The sequence below is a fragment of the Zootoca vivipara genome, chromosome 2, assembly GCF_963506605.1.
Source record: "Zootoca vivipara chromosome 2, rZooViv1.1, whole genome shotgun sequence".
NCBI lineage: Eukaryota > Metazoa > Chordata > Lepidosauria > Squamata > Lacertidae > Zootoca > Zootoca vivipara.
This window is the reverse complement of record NC_083277.1, coordinates 111,561,565-111,581,446: the sequence shown is the minus strand read 5'-3', so window position 1 is coordinate 111,581,446 and position 19,882 is coordinate 111,561,565. Positions and strand designations below refer to the sequence as shown.

The window sequence follows — 19,882 nt, the reverse complement described above, 5'->3', positions numbered from 1 at the left end:
AAATCTACATCCATTCCTTGCTTGTGCTTCCTAGATGCAGAGCCGGCCCACCCATGATGCGGGGTGAAGCGCCTGCCTCAGGCGGCAGAAGAGGAAGAGACGGCACTCTGCCCACCCACCCAACTGCTTCCACCTCCCTTCTGGCCCAAAGGGTTGCCACTCGTCTCCCCCACCTCCAGGCGGAGAAGCAACATTTTGAGGAGCTGCCGCCAAATTCGGCGAGAGCCAGGGCATGGGATGGCAGGGGTCAGGAAGCAACCGTCTCTGTTTCACCTTAGGTGGCGAAACAGGACAGGTTGCCCCTGCCTGGGAACACCCGATTTCCCAATTTGCAAACAGAATCCTGGACTAGATCAATCTCTGTTCGGATGCTTCTCGTCTGTTTCTTATGCCCTCCAGGGTGTTTTGTGTGGAATCAGGGGGATTCCCTGCTCTTTGAGAGAAAGATAACAACTGTTAGAGAGGGCCAGGAGTACAACTTGTTCTTGATAGACAATTTTGCAAGCCAGGTTGTTTTATTTGGGGAAGTTAATAGTTGACCCAGCCGGGCAGAAACTCAGAAATGGCGAGCTCCTTTCCTTGCCAAGCAGGATGTATTAAAGGTCAATTTCTGGATACAGCAGTATGTGAACACATAGTACCAAGAGAAAAGAGAAGGTCTGGGGAACCGGGGAACAAGTGAGTCCATTTCCCAGAGCTGTTGCAGATTTGTTTGGCAATATATGCCCCCACTCTCAGATTATTCGTACCCATTCAACAATGCAGTTAAAGGATCACCAGCTGACAAGTAGCTAACTGGAAATCTCATTGTGCCCATGCTGAGGGGAATTATTTTACACAACGTCGGAAGCAAAATGCCCAGTCTTGTTAACAGAAAAGCCAAGAGTAAATAAGGTGTCGGGGAGATGTGGGGATTTGCCCGAATAAGAGCTTTGCAGCTGGAACTAAATATTGCAGGACTAGTGCTATAATGAGCCACGTTGTATGCATGTAATACATTTAAATCACATGACTTCTCCCAAAGAATCCTGGGAACTGTAGTTTGCTAAGGGTCCTGGGTGTGTGTGTGTGTCATACCATATATGCCACCATCTCTTTCAAGGCAACGGGCATTACCTCATCCTTCGACACTGCATTCTGACAACACAGTCAATGCCCTCTGGCAAGATTGTAGGAGTTAGGACGGGCAAGGTCTAAATAGCATGTGGTTGGCCGTACCATTGCAAGCATCCTGCCTCCATCCTCGGGTCTCAAAAGTGGAAACTGATCTCATAAAAACAGACCAGGCTGTGCACCATAGCTGCCAAGTTTTCCCTTTTCTCGCGAGGAAGCCTATTCAGCATAAGGGAAAATCCCTTTAAAAAAGGGATAACTTGGCAGCTATGCTGTGCACTGGATAGCTCCTCTGAATTTGGATCAAATACGGCAGGGATGTCCAACAGGTCGATCGTGATCTACTGGTAGATCCACTGGGTCCCTTTCCTTAGCGTTGCTAAAATCAATTCCAGCCCTGCCCCCTCACCCCGCCCTCCATTGTTGCACAATCTGCAGAACAGAAGACGGAGTTTACTGAGTGAGGCTGTTTGTTTCCCCAGCAATTTGTTGGTGAGTGGTTGTTCCTCATTTACCCACCAAACCCTTAAAATCGGGGCTTTCCTCCTCCCTAAAAAAAAGCTCAAGAACATTGACCTGAACCCCAAAAAAACGGGGGTAGATCACTGCCAGTTTTTAATTCTGTAAGTAGATTGCAGTCTCTTGGGAGTTGGCCACCCCTGAAATATGGCATCTGACTTAGCAGAGAGTTGAAGGACATTCTCCTCAAAGAACCTTGCACACTTATCACTGCAGCTGTTCAAGCACTCCAGCTTCTCAGCCAAAGACTGCAGGTCCTTAACAATTTTGCTCTGCTGGGTGGTTACTGTAAAAGTTAAACTTCTCTGCTGCCTTCGCCACCATGTGGGAGGCACAAATATGCACTCTTAATCTTTGCGATGAGTTTTCCACCATTCATGCTCTAACCATCATCCAGCTTGCTCCAATGTCTGAAGCTCTCTGGAAAATTGGGGGGGGGGCATTGCAGGCTATGCAACTTCAGAGAAATCAGGAGCAACTGTGCTACTCGCCCTTCTACTCTCACCATTTCACAGTGAGGCCAGGGCTTCTTTCGCAGTTTCCACCAGAAAACGAACCCCTATCCCTCCAGAGAGACAAAGCCACCACCAGTACTCAGAACATCACCATAAAATGGCCTGGCTGTGGCCATTGTCCCAGGGTTCTCCAAAATGACCCCTGAGATGGCCTCCATACAATATTTCAGCATGGAAAGTATTAACTACCGGTGTTTGGGTTAAGTGAAGGTGGTGGCACACCAGAAAAAAACAAGTCCACGTTGGGAATTTTGTCTGACTATCGCTGCCATGTGGAGACTAAGAGATGGACAACAAAGATGGACCTGAAGTTCTCTCTGCCCTTTCTCTGTTTGATGTTGCGACTGTAATCGTCAATCTCAGTTGTTACTTATGTAATTCCATACAATTTATACGCCTCTTGATTGTTGTTGTTGTTTAGTCGTCTTAGTCGTGTTCGACTCTCCATGACCCCATGAACCAGAGCATGCCTTGGAAACTCTCGCTTTCTTCTCAAAGCTTCTCCTGTTTTATGTCCATGGAGTTTTCTTGGCAAAATACTGAAGTGGATTGCCAGTTCCTTCTCCAGGTGGATCACATTTGGTCTAAACTCTTGGGTGGCCCTGCACGGCATAGCTTCTTGGAGTTATTCAAGTCCCTTCGCCAAACAAGACAGTGATCCATAAAGGGGCTCTTGATTGAAGGAAACCTCAAACTGGTTTGATTTGAATTGAAGTTTTGTTGATTATGATAATTTTAAACCGATAAATTAAACGTGGGGGCGTAAAAAGAATTCAAGTTTCAGGCCATAATAAATGACATGGAGTTTGGAAACGAAAGCTTTCCTCTTTAGAGGCATTGTAAAATCAGCAATTCCTCCTGTCTTTCATAAGATCAAAAACCAAATCACAGTCCTGGGTCTTTGTTCCCTAAGAAAAACAACTGTTCAGCCAGCACAACAGGAGTTCGAATCCAAAAAGTACCCCAAACTGCCAATACCAAGGTTTGACCTCTGCCTTTATATTAGTACTTCCACATAAGAAGAAGAAGAAGTGTGCATGCACACGAAAGCTCATACCAAAATAAAAACTTAGTTGGTCTTTAAGGTGCTACTGAAGGAATTTTTAAATTTTGTTTCGACTCAGACCAACACGGCTACCTACCTGTAATTAGGAAATACTGTATGACTGTAGAGGAGAACTAGTAGAATTTGAGAATTCTGGTAGCAATGGGGCGATAGAAATACTATAATTAACTGCCTAACTCCTGTAACGAAATGATGCTCACCGAGTAAAAATGACAAAGGAGACTTGCACAAGTTGTGACCGTTAGCCAGGTCTGATGGTCCACATAGGGGTCAGGAAGCCTCCTATTTTTGCTGACCATGTGGCACCGACCAAAAAAGGGAGCGAGTTGTTAAGCCCAGGATAGGGTGTAATGTATAGCTAAAGGGCTGCATTTAATAGGGGGGGGCACAAGCTGTGCATGCCAGTTCTAAATATCATGGCTATGTATATTGGAGGCAATACACCTCTTCTATGCCAGTTGCTGAGAATCTCAGGTGAAGAGAGTTTTGTTGTGATCATGTCCTGCTTACAGGCTTCCCATAGGCATCTTGCTGGCCACTATGAGGAAAGCATGCTTGACTAGACAGATGTTTGATCCAGTAGGGTTCCTTTTAACAATTTAAATCAGGGTGCCTCCAGACTGTCTCTGTTTTGCTTTTATCCATGGTTGCGTTTTTTTGGGGGGGGGGTGTCACATTAGTCATACATTAGATCTCAAATGCCTTGGCTCCCGAACAAATCAGCTCCTGAACGGTCGAAACCCGGAAGTGAAGGTTCCGGTTTTCGAATGTTCTTTTGGGAGCCGAACGTCCAACACGGGTTCCGTGGCTTCCGACTGGCTGCAGGAGCTTCCTGCGCAGCCAATCGGAAGCTGTGCTTTGGTTTCTGAACGTTTTGGAAGTCGGGCGGATTCTGTTCGACTTCCAAGGTACGACTGTATTTCAAAAGGACAGTATTCTCCCTTGGTCACCCTCCTCACTTCCCTCCCTCCCTCCCTCCAGCCTCATGCACTGTTTTGCAAGACAAATTCAAGCACAGACCAGAACTTTAGGTTTTCGCAGTAAATGTGGATTAAAGGGCTCTGTTGGCTGGGTGCAACAAATCCACTTCCAAATAGAAATGAATCCTTTTTTTCTTTTTGCAGTTAAGAAAGTGACTGGGAAACACATTGAAAAGTGTGGAACTGCTCGTTTTCATACAACCACCTAGCAAACAAATCAGAACGGAAACTCAGTTAAGACCAGATACAAGGCCTCTCCATTGAGCATTCATCCTGACTTGCACAGTGATTGCATACTTTATATCTGGTCTTTATTCAGCATTTGTTCCGATTTGTTTACAGGATAGTTACACGACAATGAGCACGCGGCTCATGCAGGCCTCAGACGTATCACTTGGACCCACCAAGCCATAACAGCATTTGGGAAGCTTAAAAAAAAATATTATTGAGCAGATGGCTGGTTGGCTAATACCAGCTGATCCATGTATGATTGTGAGTCACTTGGAAAACGTTGCTGAAGCTTTTGATACAGAAATGTCGACAAACTTACTTCACCGCTACAAAAATCAATGCTTTATTTTATAGGAGAAGAGCTCCTCCCCCCCCCCTCATTGCATGATTTTGTAGGATTTGTAGGAAAGTAACTGAGTATGGGGCAAACGACATGTGAATGCAGCACACTCCATTGAATTTGTATAAAGTGGTGGTGGGGAGCAACATAGCAAATGGGAGTGTTGAAACCTTCCCCTGCTCACCCTTTTTGCAGAACGCCCACTCTAACTGCCACTTCAAATCACCATGCTGTATATACACATTTATTTTATTTTTTCCCTCATAATCATATATATTTCCTCTAAGGAGCTCAAGGCGGCATACATGGCGGTGCCCCCCAAATTTGATCCTCACAACAGCCCTGTGAGGTAGGTCATGCAGAGAGTTGGCAATTGGACTCAAGGTCACCAAAAACCAAGCAACAACAACCTGCATTATAAGACATGCATCAGCAGCGGAGAGAAGGCGGCTGCCCCCAGGGATGTGGCGCGGCACTGGCGCACGTTCTGGGGGCGTGGCGCGCCATGCACAGGGGCGTGGCGTGCGTTTTGGGGGCAGGGCGTGCATTTTGGGGCAGGGCGTGTGTTCTGGGGGCGGGGTGGGCAGCCGCAGTGGCGCCCCTGGGATCGCCCCGCCCCCACTGCCCCTATCTTCCTATGCCCCTGACATGCATCATGTTAACACCCGTCTTTATGGCCTAGTTTACACATACAAGTTTGCACACACCTGAATGGGCCATCACAGCTCAAACCCAACGCTTTCCCAGCAGAGTTTAGTTGCCGTAATCAGCAGCCAGGTCTCATGCAGAAAAACCAGCTGTTCTGCACTTGATAACTGGTAGCTGAATGGGTGAAATAACTCCTTTGAATAGCATTGGCGGAGACGATATGAATGTTGAGAAAGTAAGAAGAGAGCAACAAAAAGAAAATCAGAGATACTGGGTTTGTGGTTCAATACATGCACAGTGGCAAAGAGGCAGAGGCAGGAGGATGAGAGCAACACAGAAAAGAGTTTAACGCAGGTGACCATTTTATTAGCTACTGCTTCCATGACCTGGGGAAGAAGCACTGGTTTTCAAATCAGTGAGGGTGTATATGATTTCGTAGCTTCAACAAATATAGCCAAGATCAGCCAGAAAACCGCAAACCACTTGGCGGGGTGGGTGGGAGGTATCAGCCCCTAGCACTCCCCCACTGCAAAAACAAACCCCAAACCCTTAGCCAAAAATGATTACACCAGGAGAGACCTGAGAAAAGTAATATGCGCAAACCTAAGGCTGAAACTGCACTAATTCAAAAAATGGTATATAAAGCCCCCTGCCCACCTCACCATACAAGTTCTTTATGTCTTCCAAGCTGGAAAGTTCATGCAATTGATTAGTTTCCCTAGCATCTTTCTTTCCCTCATACGTGGGGGATCAAAAGCTTGAGGGCTGCTTTTTATTTTATTCTTAAGGAACTTAAAACCCACATCCCCCAAATCCGGTGCGGCTTTCAGGAAGAAACGTCAAAGGAGAGCAAGAGTTTCTTTTTGCAATGGGTCTCCCTCGGATCTGAATGCAATAAAAGGAAATCAAAGAGGGTAAAATGGAGCACAGGGGCTCCCAGACCTTTCTAGGGTAGGGAAAGCCGGAAGGTGCTGCTTTCCTCACCTCTGCCAATTAGGATATGAGAAATTGTACTCGCTGGAAATCTATTTTCTACCCAACAATTGGAAGTTACAACCCCCACCTTTGTTTGCAGAGATAGGATCCACTGCAAGGCTTGCCAAATCTAAGGAGTGCCATGAATGTGCAATGGGTGAGGTTATCTGTTTGGGGCAGCTGTCCCACAAAGGGTTCTGAGAGTAATAACAATTTATTATTTATACCTCGCCCATCTGGCTGGGTGACCCCGGGGAAACCTAATGGGGCATTCATTTGACAGAATGGTTCCTCTTCTGACATCTTTATCATGATAAGCCACAGCTGCATGGATTGAATGGCGCTACGGTTTGGGATTCCTCCTAAAAGAAATAGCATTTCTTTCTAAAATGCCAGCTTGAAGGGATGACTTTTAAGAAATCTCCTTTGGGTTTCCCCAAAGAAAAGTCGAGTATCCTGAGCAAATTTTGGGGTGGTTGCACATGTGTGTTTGGAGGGCGGGCGAGTGGAGCCTGCAGCTTGCGAAATATTTAAACTCTACAAGTTACCTTGTTTTGTCAGCTTCTCAGGTGGTTGGGAAGGCCAGGTGTTGTTGCTCCTGGTGCTCGAAGGTCTGGCTGCCTGAATAGCTGCAAGGGTCAAGGGTCGCTGGGGCTCTATCCAACTGCTGCTCGATGGACCTGGGAGTGGCAAATAGGAGGCAGGCAGCCCGGGGACCAAGGAGGAGTTTGGAAAGTCAAGGGGCTGTCTGGGAATTGATGGCTACAGCTCAAGGGTGCAGGAAAAATAAAAGGCTGAATGCAAAATGTCAGGTTGCCACCCCCCTGGACCCGCAACCTTTGTGCCTTTCCTTTGAACAGCAGCCTGCCGTAGGGTAAAGATGGTGTGTGCACCATACATTTAAAATACAAAAAAAATCCCAATTTGCTGAGGGTGGTGGGAATTATAGCTGTGTGCGAGGGGGAAACTACAGTCCCCATGATTATTATTTTTTCAGGAAACCATGTGCTTTAATTGATTTTAATTTGAAAGTATGGTTGTGCACACAGCCAAAGTGTCAGGAAAAACTTTGCAAAAACCATGCAAAAGTTCATGGGGAAGCAGGGTTTCAATTGAGAACATTCCTGGCTTACGGTTGTCTTTTTGCAACAACTACACAATATAGCTCGGATGGTTAGAGCAGGGTGCTGATAATGGGGTGGCTGCATATTTCTGCATTGCAAGGGTTGGACTAGGTGATTCTCAGGGTGCCTTCCAGCCGTACAATTCCTTGATTCTATTATTCTACTGCTTCTCCACATTCGTGGAAACTTTGGGGGAAAGAACGGTGAAGGATCTTTAACAAAACTGCTGGTCCTTGCAGGGCTGTATGTACAAAAGACTGGGCGGGAGGGGGGGGGAGAATTCTGCAGCAAACGAGCCCAAACTTTACTCTGTTGCAATAAAAGCTCACACGACAGGAGTGACTTCGAATAGGTTTGCTCACATTTCATAGCTCATTATGCTTCTCTGCTACTCTTTTGCATGGGCAAAGGAATACGTAAGGCATATGGAATAAATAGCCACCATCCCTTGACCACTAGAAGTCCCTCTCCTGGCTCTGGGATTCGCATGCACACGCATACATTTTAAAAAAACTGTCCTCACAGTCCCAAGGGGTGGAAACTTGTTGGGATTTTTTTAAAGTGAAAGCAGGGGTTCTTAGGAGGACGTGATCAGCAGCACCAAACAATGTGCTCAATGCAGAACACACACACACAAAGTGCAGGTCCGTGGGATGTGCAAAAGTGCTGCCATGAGTTGCCAGCACAGCAAAGAAAACATCAAGTGAAATCAGCAGCGGCTGGTGATCCTCACTGGAAAAAAAACACTACGGGTCCTCATCTTCCTCAGATAACAGATGTGAATGCTTTGTGTCCTCAAAGCAGCCCCGAAAGAAGGAGAAGAGGCTCTGGCTGAGGTGGTGCTGGGTGGACTTGAATGTGTGGCCTTCATCTGGGTAGATCTAGGGAACAGACACCAGAAGGTTAGGGATGTCTTCTTTTTTTATTCTATAGCACCATCAGTTTGGCACAGCGCTTTAACGCAATACAAGGGGGACCTTACAATCGACAATGTTTTCTTGCACTCCTGGGTAGGCACACATGGAAAACAACCAAAGTCAGGATACCTCCATGCATCTTTTTCATTACGGCAAGGGCGTACCCACCATGCGGCAAGTTAGGGCAGCTGCCCTACTCTAGAAGCAGGGCTGGTGGGCAGAGGCGGAGCACAGCCCGGCGGAGTGCGAGTTCGCCATTCCCGCCGCACCGCGCCGCACCCTCCCTCCAGCTCCCCGGCGCGCCCTCAGGCAAGGCCAAGCGCAGCGGGGAACCAGGGAGCGCGGCGCGGTGGGCGGGAACGCCGAACTCGCGCTCCGCTGGGCTGGGCTCTGCCTCCGCCCACCAGCCCTGCTGCTAGGGAGGGGCACAGCCCGGCGGAGCGCGAGTTCGCCGTTCCCGCCCGCCGCGCTGCGCCCTCCCTCCAGCTCCCCGTCGCGCCCTCTGGCAAGGCCAAGCGCGGCGGGGAACCAGAGAGCGCGGCGCGGCGGGCGGGAACGCTGAACTCGCGCTCCGCTGGGCTGGGCTCCGCCTCCGCCCACCAGCCCTGCTTCTAGGGAGGGGCACAGCCCGGCGGAGCGTGAGTTCGCTGTTCCCGCCCACTTTGTGGCCCCTCCCCTTCCGTGCCTTGGCCCCTCCCCTTGCCCCCCCTAGTTTTGATCCTGGGTACGCCCATGCATTACGGATTCGCAATTTGTGCTCATCACGGCATCCAAGTGTTTGTATGTTGTTGTCTTTGTTGCTTCTTGTCCTTACTAGTCACTTTTCTTATTAGTATTGTTCGGCTTCCAAAACGTTCGGAAACCAAGGCGCGGCTTCCGATTGGCTGCAGGAATCTCCTGCAGCCAATTGGAACCCGCAGAGGACATTCGGGTTCCAAAGAACATTTGCAAACCGGAACACTCACTTCTGGGTTTGCAGTGTTCGGGAGCCGAAACTCGCAAGGCGTTTGACTTCTGAGGTACGACTGTACCAAAATAAAAAAATAAAATAAAGGTACGACTGTACCAAAATAAAATAAAAATAAAATAAAATAAAAATAAAAATAAAATAAAATATAAAAATAAAATAAAATCCATTTACCGGTAAATCTGAAATAAAAGCAAAAAACGTTCATATACATAAAAGTACAACCACCCTCTGGGGGGAAAAACCCAAATTGGATCAGAACCACTGCACAGTGCTGCCAAACCCAGCTTCCCAACAGCTGCTCCAGAAGGGTGCCCTAAACAACGGTATTGAATGCCGCCTGGAGATCAAGGAGAATTAACAGGGACACAAAGGTAATCAGACAGTGCGACTAATACCATTTGCACCTGAAACGGTTTTGGGTTGGTCATATTGCTTCATTTCCAATCAGTTTTTCCTGAAATCCCGTAACTTTTTATTATCACTAATGTTTAAGGGTGAGGGCAGGTGGTTGCCCTGCTTTTGTTGCATTATAGTGCAGGAGTACCCCTCCGCAAAGCAATAATGCAGCAATGTTGTGGAAACATCACAAAACATCTAACAAGGCAGAATGATGCATGGACGGTCCAGTGTAAGACCACCTCCACTTCAACATAATTGCAGAATACACTTGCAAAGAGCAGTTCCTCACTGCCAGAAACCTGGTCCCTCTTTCCTAATCCATCCTACCTGGGTAGTGTAGTTAGACTCCGCAGCCAGAAGCCGGATAAGAAGTTCAGCTGTATGCTGGAAGTGCACTGTGGCTGCCAGAGGAAAGAGGGAGAATGTGAGACAATGGGGCAAATTTGGAGTAAGAGGAAACTGGCGACAAGAAGGTGTGTGGCTTTGGCATATGGAATAACCAGTTCTAGGGTGGATAGAGCCATTTGTCATGGATGTGTTAGAAGCATTTTAAGGTCTCAAATATAAATTAAATTTACATAAATGTACAAGGCAAACACATACATAAGTATATAAACCACGTGTCTTTGTCATGCTGGCTTTTATAAGTATATAAACCACGTGTCTTTGTCATGCTGGCCACATGACCTGGAAGCTATATGCCAGCTCCCTCGGCCAATAATACGAGATGAGCGCGCAACCCCAGAGTCGGTCACGACTGGACCTAATGGTCAGGGGTCCCTTTACCTTTACCTTACAAGGCAAACACATACATAAGTATATAAACCACGTGTCTGAAATAGTACAGGAGAACAATCTTGAAGCCCTTTTGACTCTCCCAGTGACATCAAATATTCCTCTGCAGTAAGTGTGCATGCACACAAAAGCTCATACCTATGACAAACTTGGTTGGTCTCTAAGGTGCTACTGGAAGGATTTTTTTTTATTTTTTGTTTGGAGGGAAATGGAGAAAGCCTTCCCATTGCTTTTTCAGTTGCAAATCCTGTCTTAAGGGCGTGTATGAATAGGGTGAGTCTTTGACCTGGATTCAAGAATTAAAGTATTTACCATCACAAAAGAATGGCCAGGCTGCCCAGGCAAAGCAATCAGTGACCATTATCCTGGCAGACAGGATTTCTGCAGCAGGAGTCCCTTCCAACTCTATGATTCCATGATCATTTCGGAGAGAAAAACCAGTTAACTAGGGGTGGGAAACCTGGGCCTGAGTCTAATTTCATGCATAAAGGTAAAGGGACCCCTGACCATTAGGTCCAGTCGCGGATGACTCTGGGGTTGCAGCGCTCAGCTTGCTTTACTGGCCGAGGGAGCCGACGTGCAGCTTCTGGGTCATGTGGCTAGCATGACTAAGCCGCTTCTGGCGAACCAGAACAGCGCACGTCTCCCTTCTCCCCGGCTGGCTGTGGGGCGGGCGGAGGGAAAGCCCCAGAGCCGCGCAAAGCGTTTGGCTGGCTTTCCCTCCACCTGCCCCACAACCAGCCAGGGAGAAGGGAGACGTCCCTTCTAGCCGGCGATCGCAGAGGGGGAGGAGGGAGGGGGAGCGATTTCGGGCTGATCCTGGCGCCCCCTCGCCCCTGAACGACCATGGCTTTCCTTGCCCCACTGTGGCCCCTCCCCTCCCGTGTCTTGGCCCCGCCCCTTGCCCCTTGCCCCCCCTAATTTTGATCCTGGATACGCCCCTGCCCCCACCCCCCAAAACCCCCCTGGAGTCAACCTGGAAACCATTGTTAGGGGATGGGAAGGGCGAGTGAGTGACTCAACAGAGGTCAAACCTTACCATCTCCAGTTCCGTGGGCAAGGAGGACATTTTTGTCCTTGAGGCGGGGAGCTTCCTCCAACACAGAGGCCATCTGGAGGGAGGAAAAGGAAAAGGGTGGAAGAGGCAGGAACGAATGGCACCAAAACATCGGTCTCCCTCCCCACTCTGCTCCTTTACAGCAGCGACAGGAAAAGCATTTTCCTGCACCATGAGGTTATAAATCAGGAGTGCACTTGTGCAAGCAGGAATTGGCAGGCAAGCACCAGAAGCCAAACCTCTCTCTGCATGGACATGTTGTAGGTTCTGGCAAATCACACATGGATGCACAGCTGACAACAAAAAAATTGGTGATTTCGTGGGGCAGGTGGGATGGGGAAGCTGGCGGCCACGGAGGAGGTAGCACCAGAGAAACGGGTTCAAAATGTAACAGCTCTTTTTCTTTGCATTTCCTTTCTTCTCTCTTCTTTGGGGTCCCAGCAAAAGAAGAATGGATACAAAAACTTAGGGAATATGCAGAAACTTACTGGAAAAATAAAAAATCAAGACAACAAGCTTTTTATATACCGTATATGCCAGCGTATAAGACGACTGGGCGTATAAGACGACCCCCAAATTTTCCAGTTAAAATATAGAGTTTGGGATATACTCGCCGTATAAGAAATATGACCCGGTGTATAAGACGACCCCCGACTTTTGAGAAGATTTCCATGAGTTAAAAAGTAGTCTTATACGCAGGAATATACAGTATATAAAAAAATGGAAATGGTTTAGGGAATGTTTACAAACAAACTGGAAACAGAAAATAACATTGGCAGGATTTATTGTAATCACCTGCAGTTTTATAAGAGTATATATTTAAAGTAGATGAATAAATGAACAAATTAAGTTAACTTGGATGTGCAGAAAATATTAAAAATAAATTTAAGGAACCGCAGAAAGAGGGGGAAGGAAGTCAAGTTTTGAAATGTTAAAATGATTGTAAGATTATTGAAATGTATAAAACTGAAAATCATAAAAAACAAGGAAATGTAACAGCTCAGGATTCTGTGTTTGCCAGCTCAACTGTGGGCCTGCCCAGCATCAGCAATATGTTAGGCCTTCTTTTTACAATGGAGTCGTTTACTTTTTTTCATGCACAGTGATGTTTTATTGTTTTGTTTTGTGTGCGAATTTTACTGCAAACTTCTGCAAGCACTCTTTGACCAATACAGTGGGGGGCGGGGGTAAGGATTTTCAGAAATTAATACAGTACAGCTAAATAAAGCAAGTCTTCCTCCTAAAGGATCCTGGGAAATGTTGACTACCCCTCAACAGAGCTACAATTCGCAGCACCCTTAGTAAACTACAGTATGGTTACCAGATTTTTTCAATGAATCCGGGGACCCATTTTCTTTTCTTTTCTTTTTTTTGAAGCTGAGTAGCAACAGGGGGTGGTGAGGCAAAAGACCCTGGGCCCAAGCACACATGCATATTGTATAAAGGTGCAAAGCCCTTCTTTCGCACCCTGTGAAAGATAAATGCGCAGAGTTTTAAAAAAAACGGGCAACGGCCACCCGCAACTCCTGAGCCTCCCCTGATCAGTCAAAACAAAGGGGGGAAGGGGGCAGGAGATCTGTACTGCCGGTCGTCCCTGGTTCCCCTTCGGCAGTGGCAGCAGCAGCCAGCAGCTCGGAGCCAGGCTGGTAGCACATAAGACACATTATATGGGGACTTCCAGAGAGGGGAAATGGTGGGCGCCACGGCAGTGAGCAGCTCCTGAAGCCAGCCAGAGCCAACTGCGCTACCAGGCTGGCTCCCGGCTGCTGAGACTGCTGCCGCCACATTTCCCGGGGACAGATTTGCAAATCTGGGGACATTCTGGGGATGGAGTTTGTCCGGGGACAGATTTGCAAATCCAGGGACTGCCCCCGGCAACCGGGAACGCCTGGTAACCCTAAAACTACAGTCCCCAAGAGTCTTCGGGGGACGAAGAGTCATTTAAATGTATGGTGAAGATGTGAGAGCGTGGGAGAAATCTCTCCACCTGAAAAGGCGGTAGGGCAACTGACACTCGCACTCCTCGGGAAAGAAAAAGGGTGGACTTGGTTGACACAACCTGAGCATGCCAGTGTTGCTTGCAGATTCGGGGGGGCTTCTCTGCGAAAGGGGCAGTCAAGTAATGCTTGAGAAATAAGACCTGCCAGACCAGTGCCGGATTTACATATAAGCTAAACAAGCTATAGCTTTGGACCCTACTCTCTTGGGGCCCCCCCAAAAAAATGAAAGGGGAAAAAAACCTGGCTGTACATTTCCAAAATATAAGATAAAAAACAAATAAAATAAACCTACACACAGCAATAGCCTGGAAACGATGCCTTATGAAGAACGGCTTAGGGAGCTGGGTATGTTTAGCCTGGAGAAGAGAAGGTTAAGGGGTGATATGATATCCATGTTCAAATATATGAAAGGATGTCATATGGAGGAGGGAGAAAGATTGTTTTCTGCTGCTCCAGAGAAGACGGAGCAATGGATTCAAACTTCAAGAAAGAAGATTCCACCTAAACATTAGGAAGAACTTCCTGACAGTCAGAGCTGTTTGGCAGTGGAATTTGCTACCAAGGAGTGTGGTGGAGTCTCCTTCTTTGGAGGTCTTTAAGCAGAGGCTTGACAGGCATATGTGAAGAATGCTTTGATGGTGTTTCCTGCTTGGCAGGGGGTTGGACTGGATGGCCCTTGTGGTCTCTTCCAACTCTATGATTCTATGATTCTAATAGTGTTTTGTGTTGTGTAGGTTCCAGTGATGTAAGTTATGGGCCCCGCCTGCTAGCCTGCTCCCTAAAATATCACTGGTTTGCTCTTTTCTATATATAGGGTGCCTACATTCTGCATGGACTGGTTGCATGGCCACATGTGCAAATGGCTTTAGACACCTATTAGGTCCATAAATTACCATACATAGCATATATTCAACACAAAAAACAGCAACAATTTGTTGTTGACAAAGAACAGCTGGATATATAAAGGGCCCCATTACCTTCCGTAGCTTAGGGCCTCATCAAACCTAAATCCGGCCCTGTGCCAGACCCTACCTCATTCAGTACGCAAGAAGGGGTGGGAGGGGGGGGGAGAAGGCATAAGTAACAGAGAGACCCTCTTTCTTGCCCCTTTCTCCGTACCGTGTAGGCGGCATCCTCCTGGGCTGGCATCCCCAGGTAGCGTTCGGAGAAGGTGGCGGCTGTGGCAAGAGACAGAGTTAAGGGATCTTTGGAGTCATGTCTTCCAATAAGCACCTCCTCAGTACAGCTACAGAACCCCCCAAAGCAGTGAAATAGACAATGAGACTTGGCTGGAGGTCCGTCCCCCACCCCATAATATAAAAATATAACAATAATTTTATTATTTATACCCCACCCATCTGGCTGTGTTTCCCCAGCCACTCTGCGCCGCTCCCAACAGAATTAAAAGCACAATAAAACATCAAACATTAAAAACTTTCCTAAACAGAGCTGCCTTCAGCTGTCTTTTAGAAAAGTCAGATAGTTTTTTTATTAGGGTGTTCCACAGGGTGGGTGCCACTACCGAGAAGGCCCTCTGCCTGGTTCCCTGTAACCTCACTTCTCGCAGTGAGGGAACCGCCAGAAGGCCCTCAACGCTGGACCTTAGTGTCTGGGCAGAACAATGGGGGTGGAAGCACTCCTTCAGGTATACTGGGCCGAGGCCATAGCAGATCCAAGGTTTTGTTGCTTCACTGTTCTTGCATTTTCCAGTGAAACTGCATGATTTATACATGCAGCAGGATTCATCCCTTTTCACAGAGTATATCGTGGTGCAAAATTTAGATTCCTTTTTTGAAAAAGAAAGAAAACCAGACCGTCTTTACTGCTACTCACCGTGGAAACGGAAGCTAGTAATGGGTGCCACACCAGTTCCGCATTTAAAGAGGTCTTCCGCTGTCGCCATGAGCTTCAGTGCTAAAAAGCCTCCATAGGCCTAGACAGTGCGTGAGAGCAAAGCAAACATACATTTTATTATTCATTTATTCAAAACGTTTTATTCCATGTTTCAATTCCCCCCCCCCCCAGCGGCATGCTGTATAACACCTTGAACTTTTTAAAAGCACTATCACAACTTGAAAACAACAACAAAACTGCAAATGAAATTTCAATCAGCAGCGGATCATTTAAATCAGGGATGATGAACTTTTAGTTCCATTGTTGTTAAGACTACAAAACCCATCACTGCTGCCCATGCAAGCTGGGGCTGATGGGAGATGGAGTGCAACAACTGTTCTTTAACCTGTGTCAACACCCTGACACAAGGTATGAACTGTGCGATTGTGGGTTGCAGGCAGAGAGCAGCATCATGTTCTCAGGAGGAGGAGGACCACGCGGTTTACCTTCCCGTAGACGGCTGTGCGCCTGCGATCCACGTAGGGAAGCTGCAGCAGCCACCTGCAACACAAGGAGGGGGAAACATGTTTGTGCAACCCGCTGCTCCTGGCATTATCTGCCAGCCACCACCACGGCCCTTCTCCCTGGCTGTGCATTTCCTATTTTTGTGTGTATAATTTTTATTAAGTTGTCTATTTTACAATTTAAAATATTCATTAAACAATCTGAAAATGTCGATGGCTTCCCTTCTTCTCTTTCCATGGTTCAATTTGCATATCATAAATCCCTGCATATTTTACATAAACTAAACCATTCAGTAAAGAGCGAGGAACATTCTCAGGGATGACTCGGGCAGGAGCATAGCTGCCAAGTCTCCCATTTTCATGGGAAACACCCGTATTTTAAACCGTTTCCCGCTGGCAGCCCAGATTGGAAAAAAATACCGTAAATCCCCCGGATTTCCTACCTGCCAGGGAGGCTCCATTTTGGGTGCCGGCGCCACCCGATTTCTGGTGCCAGGCATGGGTAGCGCGGCAACGGAAGTCGCTTCTACGCATGTCTATGCGTAGAAGCGACTTCCAGTGCCGCTCATAGCTGCCAAGTCTCCCGTTTTCCCCGGGAAATCCCCGTTTTCCAGCTGTTCCTAGCTGAAAAAATGGATTTTTTGTTTTTCCCCAGTTTATTCTGGAAATTGGGCAGAGCGGCACCGGAAGTTGCTTCTACGCATTTCCGGACATGCGTAGAAGCAACTTCCGGTGCCGCGCCACTGCTGATCCCGCATTTTTCAGTGTGAGACTTGGCAGCTATGGATAGGAGATATAGAAGCATGATAAGCCGCACCAACAGGTTAAAGAACAGTTTCTACCCATGGGCCGTGAGGCTGCTGAATGGAAGACAGCAACATTGCAGCTGACGTTCGGGGTTGGTGGTCATACGACAGCACCCAGAGTGTAACAAGGACTGAGAGATTGTGGGGGGAGGGGGGCTCATTTAACCTCACTGTAAACAAGTGGTACAGTGACAATAAAGTATTATTATGATTATTAAATCCCACAACAGATTTCATCAAACATCTCAAAAATCCATAATGCAATGAGAGACTGTTTGCTCTTCCTGCTCAGTTCCTGGTTGAATTGGCTTGGTCTTTCCTACCCTGAGAACACCCCCCCCCTTTAAACATACCTACATTTCACTGGATGACAAGATAGGACACCCACCCTCTCTCCCATTCTGATCAGGAGAAGGATGCAAAAATCTTCTCTCTGTGAGAGTGCACAGTGATGGCTGATGGAGGTGCATGTTCCCCACTGAAGGGGGCTGACTGGGGGCATCCCTGTACAGTTTTGTGGCCCTGTCTTCCCCTGCTCTTTTAGATGTGGCAGCCATTTTGTTTTACACTACACCCGCCCCCCCATTTTGTGACTGGCACCCCATGGCACACTCTCGAAATTCCAAATGTGCCCACTGCCCCCCCCAACCTCAGTGAAGCCTGCTGTAGACCCAAGACATTTTGCCGCTTGAGGCAGAGCTTCTGTCTCCTTTCCAACCCTAGGTTCATCGTCCCCCAAGACTGGCTAAGTTACTTGGCATCTGAGACAGAAAAGCCCACAACTGCCTCTCCCCCTGCTGGCAAAAATAGAACGATGACAAATCAACTAGCAAAGAATTTGCCGTCCCTTTCAGAGCACACCCAAAAGCAGCTTCCTCACTCTACCAAATAGCAGGGCCGGTCCTGTGTTAAACAACAGTGTTAAAATGTGAGGCTCAGGCGTACTTACCGCATGAGAGTTACATGGTCCTTGACATCCAAGGAGCCCAGCTGGCGGCTGACCTCATGCAGCAGCTTGAGTCCTTGGTTCCTAGATCCCCGGGCATCAAACTGGACCACCACAGCACCCAAAGAGCTAGACAGGACGGTGTCCCAATCAAGGTGGAATTCCTCAGTGGCCAGCTGGCCTCCTGGGGATTCTGGACTGGGGGGGAAAAAAGCAATCAGAGGTTAGAACATGGATTAATGTTACACCTACCAGCTAGTGGCCAAGGATACGTTTGCACCTGACCTGAAGTGGAACCCAAACCAACAGCTCTGGGACGGAGCTATTATTATTATTATTATTATTATTATTATTATTATTATTATTATTATTATTTTCAAATTTCCACAGGGATAGCAGGGGGGGAAAGGTACTTCTGCTATAATTCCCTGTCAAAATGCCAGGTCCCTTCCTCCCTCCCAGTCCACAGTCCCTAGCTGTACCGGGTGCAGCAACTTAGCCATCCTCTAGCTCAGTGTTTCCCAACCTTGTGCCTCCAGATGTTTTGGGATTACAACTCCCATCATCCCTAGCTAGCAAGACCAGTGGTCAGGAATGATGGGAGTTGAAAATGCTATATAGGTGGCACCTCTCCCCACAGAAGCTAGCAAAGATGTATAAAGGAAGGAATCCTGAATGTTGGAGGTGCGGGAAAGAACCTGGATCGTACTTCCACATGTGGTGGACGTGCGATCTAATTAAAGATTATTGGGACAAAATCTATAATGAAATCAAAAAACTATTCAAGATAACCTTTAAGAAACAACCCGTAATATTCCTCCTGGGCATTTTACCCGATAATTTTAAAAGGGAAAATAGAACGCTCATGATGTACAGCTTGGCCGCCGCTAGAATCCTGATCGCAAGGAAATGGAAAGACAAATAACAGAGTGGCAAGCCCTGCTGATCGAATACCTACAGTTAGCAAAACTAACGGGCTGGGTGCGGGATATAGACCATCAAAAGGTATCAAAAGAATGGAAATTTTTTAGAGAGTATCTAAAAACATATAGCAACAACAACATTCTACTGGCAGAACTTGAACGGTATCTGTAAAATATAAAAAATAAAATCAAGAATAGAGAGGAAAAACTCTAGTGTAAAGCCAACATAAACTAACCTGTGGGAAACAACAACAAAGAAAACCAGATATGATGGAGAATGGTTGGAAGTATTGTTTATTTGTGGAAATGGAATACATCTTGAGACATGATTTTGGTATGTATTGATTTCAGTTTTAAGAATTTAGTTTGATATATTTTGTTGCATATTTTATTTGTTTACATTTGTGAAGACTTGATGTAAATAATTTCTAAATTTTTATTTGAAATAAAGGTATTTTTTTAAAAAAGGAATGATGGGAGTTGTAGTCCCAAAACATCTGGAGGCACAAGGTTGGGAAACGCTGCTCCTCTCCCTGCTGATTCATTAATGAATTCACAGCTGTGAGGACAAAAAACGGCATGGAGGCAAGGCTAAGCTGGGATGCTACTCACAGCTAGCGATGGAAGGATCCGTCAGTTACAGTTCTCTGTTTCCGATTTCCCCAGTCTCAAATTTGGCTCTCCGCATTCCTGCAGCAGTTTACGGATTTTCTCTTTTGAAATCCACTCAAAAATGATTCAGCTTCTTAGTATAATTCCACCCACCCACCCAATAAACACATTTCTGTATGCAGTTTTGCTTAATGGACACACTTCTGCAAGAAGGCATTTTTTGCTTGCCATTCCCACTAACATTTAAATCAGGGGTCAGCAAACTTTTTCAGCAGGGGGCCAGTCCACTGTCCCTCAGACCTTGTGGGGGGCCGGACTATATATTTTTTTTGGGGGGGATGAACGAATTCCTATGCCCGACAAATAACCCAGTGATGCATTTTAAATAAAATCACACATTCTACTCATGTAAAAACACGCTGATTCCCAGACCATCCGCGGGCCGGATTTAGAAGGCGATTGGGCCGGATCCGGCCCCCGGGCCTTAGTTTGCCTACCCATGATTTAAATCTTTGTGCACGCTTTCTCCTAACGTATACATTTTTATAAGCACTGATTGGTTGGACAGCTGCATTGCCAAAACAGTGCA

At 47.0% G+C, this 19,882-nt stretch overlaps 2 protein-coding genes across 11 annotated transcripts in view; both read right to left on the bottom strand.

Moving 5' to 3' along the window:
* The window catches only part of SLC39A5 (solute carrier family 39 member 5), a 45,389-nt gene extending 38,353 nt beyond the window's left edge, over positions 1 to 7,036 (bottom strand). Inside the window, exon 1 of the mRNA XM_035103763.2 lies at positions 6,936 to 7,036. The gene's annotated coding sequence lies outside the window, so the exon portion shown is untranslated. The remainder of the gene's footprint in view (positions 1 to 6,935) is intronic.
* A 174-nt stretch (positions 7,037 to 7,210) lies between these two features.
* Positions 7,211 to 19,882, bottom strand: part of LOC118079527 (inactive dipeptidyl peptidase 10-like) — a 45,612-nt gene continuing 32,940 nt past the window's right edge. For 6 of the 10 annotated variants that reach the window (XM_060272045.1, XM_060272042.1, XM_035103756.2 and 3 more), the window contains 7 exons: positions 17,762 to 17,956; positions 15,989 to 16,043; positions 15,483 to 15,582; positions 14,769 to 14,827; positions 11,632 to 11,704; positions 10,125 to 10,198; positions 7,211 to 8,392 (listed from right to left, as the gene is read on the bottom strand). In XM_060272045.1, coding sequence (XP_060128028.1) covers positions 8,258 to 8,392; positions 10,125 to 10,198; positions 11,632 to 11,704; positions 14,769 to 14,827; positions 15,483 to 15,582; positions 15,989 to 16,043; positions 17,762 to 17,956 — 691 coding nt within the window. In that variant the 3' untranslated portion in view covers positions 7,211 to 8,257. Of the gene's footprint in view, positions 8,393 to 9,393; positions 10,199 to 11,631; positions 13,118 to 14,768; positions 14,828 to 15,482; positions 15,583 to 15,988; positions 16,044 to 16,763; positions 17,957 to 19,882 lie in introns of those variants that run through there. The other 4 variants (XR_009557221.1, XR_009557222.1, XR_009557223.1 and 1 more) reach the window with 4 other exon arrangements.